General features: G+C 38.8%; 1 protein-coding gene across 1 annotated transcript; it reads left to right on the top strand.

Annotated features, from left to right (window-relative positions):
• The first annotated feature begins 2,802 nt into the window (after positions 1–2,802).
• LOC110114028 (zinc finger protein CONSTANS-LIKE 3-like) lies at positions 2,803–4,125 on the top strand. The gene is made up of 2 exons (XM_020846777.2): positions 2,803–3,495; positions 3,579–4,125. Exons 1-2 carry the CDS (start codon positions 2,845–2,847, stop codon positions 3,924–3,926), a joined length of 999 nt encoding a protein of 332 aa, XP_020702436.1. The 5' UTR covers positions 2,803–2,844; the 3' UTR covers positions 3,927–4,125.
• The last annotated feature ends 2,326 nt before the right edge of the window (positions 4,126–6,451 follow it).

Genomic DNA, 6,451 nt, shown 5'->3' with positions numbered 1-6,451 from the left:
CGATGAAATTAGACGTAGCTAATCCTTTCAGTACAAAGAACTGAAGCAAATGACCAAATGCTTTTATGACCAAACAGAAAAGTGTTAGCTAGACTTGCTGAATATTAATACTGCCAAAGATTGTATTAATTATTCAAATATCTCTGCAAGTATTCATATTTTTTTATTGGAATTGATAAATATAATATTATCATATAAATAAATTAACATCAAAATTTTCTTTTAATATTTGTTGGTGAATGTTGTACGGCTTTAATTTTCTTAATTGAGCCACATGATAAGTAAAAAAACAAGTATTCATCAGCCTAGCTTAATTTGTTTAATAGAAAATTTTTAACAGATTCTAATTTATTTTGTATCTAAAGAATGTTAGTTTTATGACATGAATCTTTATTTCATGCATAAAATATTTTCTTTTAATAAATATTAATTTCTAGATAATAAAACTAAATTTAAAATACATATATAATAAAATTGGGCGATTTAGGCTTTGTATGGGGCGGGTTTTTTATTTATTCTTAAAGCAGCTTTCTAGCTCAAAAATTAAAACTTTTAGACTAAAATGCTGCTTTATAAAGTAATAAGAAAGTCGTCCCAAATGAAGCCTTAGTGATTTGTAAAGTTGTTTCTGAAAAAATAATTTTTTAAAGCTATGGTATATACCAACTTTATAGTACAAATTTTTTTGAAAGCACCAAAAAAATAGTGACAAAATAGAAATTGTGGTTGCAATTTGAAAAGAATGCTCTCACAAATGAAGGCTTACATCAAATTTAAAACTATTTTATTTATAAATCTAATATATATAATCTTGTTTTGAGGAAGAACGTCTTAGTCGGTAGAGTGTGCATTTTATGTCTTAGTTTTGTAAAGATTATGCACACATAGATGAGAGTAGTAAGATCAGTTACACCACCAAAAAATCACCTTGATCGAGCATGTATCTTGAGGCATATTGAAGTTGCTATCTTCCAAAGTTAAATTCAGATCATCCTGAACTACAATTTCAGCTAATTTAAGTCAAATTGAACACCTCAGTAAGATGAACCTAATGACTCCAAAATTGTTCTAATCTTAGCCCAAATGGGGTTGAATCAAAGGCTTATAACATATTGGGAAGATTTAGAGCATTAATTGAATGACTAGATAATTTTAAAATAAAACATGCTTATAATCAAATCAAGCGGCTCGACGAGATGAATTCAAAGAGCCCAATATCACTTAATTCCAACATAATTAAGGCCAATTAATGATGAATGAATGTTCTATGATCGATGGAATTAATAAGACCTCTCAAATGGATCACTCCAAGATTACCCTTGATCATTTTCATAAAACAGAGCATACCACTTTCAAAGTTTATAAATATACCCTCACTCTCTATATAAAGAGAGACATTTTGGGAAGCTTGGAATTGGGAAAGAGATCAAGCTACCAGGCATAAAGAATCTTAAAGTTTCACCTTGGCACCACCGCCAGAGAACCCTTATCAATCCGACCACCGCTGCTAAATCTTTGCCCTACCATCGTCGTCGGACCTCCATCCAGCCACCACCACCATGTCTCCCAATGACCAAAGTTATCTGACTACAGTCCATTCGATCGACCTCCATTGCCCCACTATGGTGCTTCCGACATAAGCTGTTCGCCGACTATTGTCCCTCTAACCACCATCATTCGTCATTTGTTGTCCCTCCAGCCAATGTCACTCAATCACAATCATTTTTAACTCCATTTTCTGCTAACTACGATCCCTCTGATCATCGTTGAACAACTACAATCCTTTTGGCCTATACTGCCCACCAACTATGGTCCCTCTCCGAACATTGTCGCTCGACTACAAACTTTTCGACTTCTATCATTCGCCTATTGTGGTCCCTCTTACCATCGTCACCTGACTACGATCCTGCCGACCTCTACCGCTCGTCGAATACGAACCGTCTGACAAGTGTCACATGACTATGGTCCTTCTAACCTCTTTCACTCACCAATTAGGTCCCTTCGACCATCGTCACCCGACTACGGACCTCCATCAAAGGTCGTTGAACACCTTCACTTAACTACAGTTCTTCTGACCTATGTTGCTCACTGACTACTATCCCTTTGGCCACCATCAACCAACTATAGTCCTTCCGACCTTTGTTGCCTCTGCCTACGGTCCCTCCGACCATCATTGCCAGCCGACTATGACCCCTATGACCACTGTTGCTCTACAATTACGGCCCCTCCGATCATCATTGCCCGTCAAGTATGGTCCCCCCAATCTTCGACCTTCATTGCTCGCTGACTATAGTACTCCTCGCCACTATAGTCCATGAAATCAAAATTCATATAACCCCCTCGTCTTCATTATTGAGGGTTTTTTAATTTTTGACACCAAAAAAATTGATAATATAACTAAATTATTAAATATTTACAAATATAATAATTTAAATTTTTTATCTAATAATTTAATTATATTTATCATCAAAATTTTATTATAATATTTAATAATTATATTGAATGATAAATTGATAATATATGACATATAAAAATAATTAAACAATATGGTAAAATCAATGTAATGGTGATAAAAAATTAAATCTGATTGAATTATTTTCATTTTATAAAACTGGGAAATCATTTTTGTGGCTGCCTTTCGTCCACGTGTCATCCTACTATTCGGTGTCAATCCCGTCCGCCAACTCTCGAGAGGATAACGCCCTCCCCCACTCCCATATCATCCCTGTGGCAGAGCACAACCCCATTCTCCATTTTCTCCCCGCTACGAGAAAGAAACAGCAGAACCAGCAAGCGAGCTCGCGCGGGCGCGCGAGCGAGATAGTTCGAGAGAGAGAGAGAGAGATGGGTGTATCAGAAGCAGGAAACGGCGGAACTTACTGGGGTCTGCGTGCACGCTCGTGCGACGCGTGCAAGGGCCCAACCGTGGCTTCGGCGATCCTCTTCTGCCGCGCGGACGCGGCGTTCCTCTGCGGCACGTGCGATGCTCGCGTGCATAGCGCGAACAAGCTAGCCTCACGGCACGAACGAGTTTGGCTCTGCGAGGTCTGCGAGCAGTCGCCGGCCGATGTTACCTGCAAGGCTGACGCTGCAGCCCTTTGCTCCTCCTGCGACGCTGACATCCACTCAGCAAATCCCCTTGCTAGCCGCCACCAGCGCATACCTATCGTCCCCTTCTTCGATTCTCCCACCGCTGACTCCACAGCCGCCGCTGACGGCTGCCCCGATTCTTTCTTCTCCGGTGACGCCGACACCGACACGTCATGGATGCTTCAAGTTCAGCCGAAGGATCCACCGCTCGAGATTCCGAAAACGGCGAACTGCTTCTTCTCCGAAGTCAATCCGTACTTAGATCTGGAGTACGCGTCCTCGGTGGACGCCGGGATGTATCAATCGGACAGCGTCGTGCCAGCCGGCGGTGGAGTTCCGACAAGTTTCATGCTCGATTTCGCTAAACCAAAGAATTCTTACACTTGCTACAACATCAGCCCCAGCGTAAGCTTACCGAACTGGCAGGATTAATTTGATCTGCTCTGTTTTTTTGGGGATTGTTCTGATTCGGTGAAAATTGATTGCAGATGTCATCATCGGAAGTCGCCGTGGTGCCGGACGGCGAGGGATGCGCGACGGCTGACGCATCCACCTGCGGCGGAGCGAGGTCTTCATCGGCGACGGCGGTGTCGGTGATGGATCGAGAGGCAAGGGTGATGAGGTACAGGGAGAAAAGGAAGAACAGAAGGTTCGAGAAGACGATACGTTATGCTTCGAGAAAGGCATATGCGGAGACGAGGCCGAGGATAAAGGGCAGGTTTGCAAAGCGGACGGAGATCGAGGCAGAGGTCGACAGGATCTACTCGTCGGCTGCGGCCGCCACGGCGGCTTTCCTGGCCGCGGATCCTCTATATGGCGTCGTTCCTTCCTTCTGAGATCTCCATTGATCTCTGCTGGTCTATTATGTAATCCTCTTGTTTTGGATTTCTCAGTTTAGGTGTTCCCGGAGCTGCGACGAGGAGCAGCTCCGTTTTGCTCTAAACTCCATAATTTGTCTGTAAATTACGCTGTAGACCCTTTCTGCTTTTCAAATCTGAATCTCGATCGCCATTGGTGGTTCGTTGCACTTGCGCACCTCGCTTTGGCCAATCCTGCATGTGTCCGTACGATTTTGGTTTGGGAATCGTGAAACGGGAAACGATAAAGGAATCACGTCACCACGCGCCACGTATTTTTCTTAAGCGCTCACATACGTCCTTTGGCGAAGTCGTGGGGGCGGGTTTCATTTTGGGTTACTTTGGATGATTAATGATAATTACTCGGTTTGTAAACTTTATGAGTTCCTAAAAGTTGGCTTTAGGAATAAAGCTATACAACAAATTAATTTATACGTGGAATGAATATTCTCGATTAATATAAAATATATCATCATATATCTAATATTTTCTTTCATTATGTCATATATGTATTTAGATAAGTAAATATTTCGAAATTCTTAAATTTTAAATAATAATAATAATAATAAGTTTTTATTGGAGGAATGTAATATTGTTCATGGGAAAATTTTCTGACTTGTTAATACAATTTCTTAAAAGAATAATGCATAATAATTATCTTTGTTATGGCATAGCATATCATTTTTTTTTTCTAATTTTATTGACTAAAGTTTAAACAAACGTTTTTAAAATTATTGTTGATAATCGCAAAAAAATTAATTTGATTAAAGTTTTATTTGGAACGATTTTTTTCTATTTCTTAAAGCAACTTTATAATACAAATTTTTTAATTTTTGTACTAAAAAATTACTTTAAGAAGCAGTAAGAAATGCTAAGTCATAGAGCTGAAATTTTTTCTGGTATGATATTATCTATTGAATATATTTTAACCTTTTTTTTTAGAATTTTATTCATAGAGATTTCGGAAGTTCATTTTATCTCATTGAAGCGTGGTGGTAGAAGGAAGATTAATGGATTAAAAAAAAGAAGATTTATGACAGAATACACTGATGCAACAATTTTCAGAATGTGTCTTAAAATATTTATATTTGAGTTAAGATTAATGAATTTATGATATTAGATACAACACTATATTAACATAAATTTATGCACATTAAAGCACATGATAATGTGTTTTACGTTAGGATGTATGGACATTATTTTTTTCCCTTTTTATTATCTTAGCATATAGCCATATATCATATTGAGTTACTTTGATACACACGTCTTTAAGCCATGAGCAATTATTACATCCGGTGTCCGAATGCGTTCAGAGATCAATAACCACGTGCCACGTCATCTAAAACTCTGTATTTTGAACTCGGTATTGCTCGGTATACATTCGGACCATTTGGTTTTTGACCGGATATAATAATTTCTCCTAGGCAACAATACATAATGCCAGCAGCAACGAGTTCGCACTTAAAGGGGTCAAAATACTCCCTCATTAGTTAAAGACTACTACCACGATGGGATATATCATTAATAAAAGCTAGAGGGAATAAATAGCACAAATAATAATTCTATCAATTGTTGCTTTCTTTTTGTTATCTTATTTCTATTGGCTTCTTTTGTTTGATATAGTTAGAGTGCACGAGACAGGTGTCGCCATATGATAGACTTAGTTTATTTTATCTTCATTGAGAATAAAGAATTATTAAAGCATATCAATACTGTATTCACTTTTCGAAAAGGTTATAAAAAAATACCAAGCTCTTTATTCTTCACTATTCCATATATTTTCTCTTATTCTTCCCATTGTGTTGCTCATTGGAACATTAACCGGCCACAGATAGAGTGGTCAGGAACCCTCAAATTGTCATTTACCCATTTCATTCTCATTTAATTAAATACATGTAAAGAAGTTTTCTAAAAAAAAAGTAGCAAATTATCCTATAAATTTTAAAAATTAAAATTTTGAATTATGTATAATACAATATATGCAATATTGGATATTATTTTTAAAATAATTGAAATTAAAAAAGGCCAGCTTCCGGAGAAATTATGTGCAATCAACGGACCGTCTGGAGACGAAACAAGATGCACCATGTCATCTGATACACAACGGCACACAAATACTAATACACAAAAAAATGATATGACGTGTCCTTATTTATCTTCGAACGGCGTCCGATGACCCAAGCAAGAAGAGAAGAAGTAGAGAATAAAAAATAAAATTAAAAAAAAAAGAAGAAGAGAAGAAGAGAAAGAAACGAAGAAGCTCCTCCTCGACCATCGTCTGAGTTTCGTCGAATCACCACCTGACGTCGTTGTTCCGCCGGACCACCACTTGAGGCCCTCACCCTTGCCAGACCACCACTTGAGGCCCTGAGCTCCGCCAGACCACCACTTGAGGCCCTCGCCTCCGCCATACCTCCACTTGAGGCCCTGAGCTCCGCCAGATCACCACTTGAGGCCCAGACTTCCGCCAGACCACCGCCTAACATCGTCACTCCGCCAAACCA

This window comes from Dendrobium catenatum, unplaced genomic scaffold, assembly GCF_001605985.2.
Source record: "Dendrobium catenatum unplaced genomic scaffold, ASM160598v2 original_scaffold_194949, whole genome shotgun sequence".
NCBI lineage: Eukaryota > Viridiplantae > Streptophyta > Magnoliopsida > Asparagales > Orchidaceae > Dendrobium > Dendrobium catenatum.
Note: the sequence above shows the minus strand (reverse complement) of the source record. Positions and strands in the feature narration are given on the sequence as shown.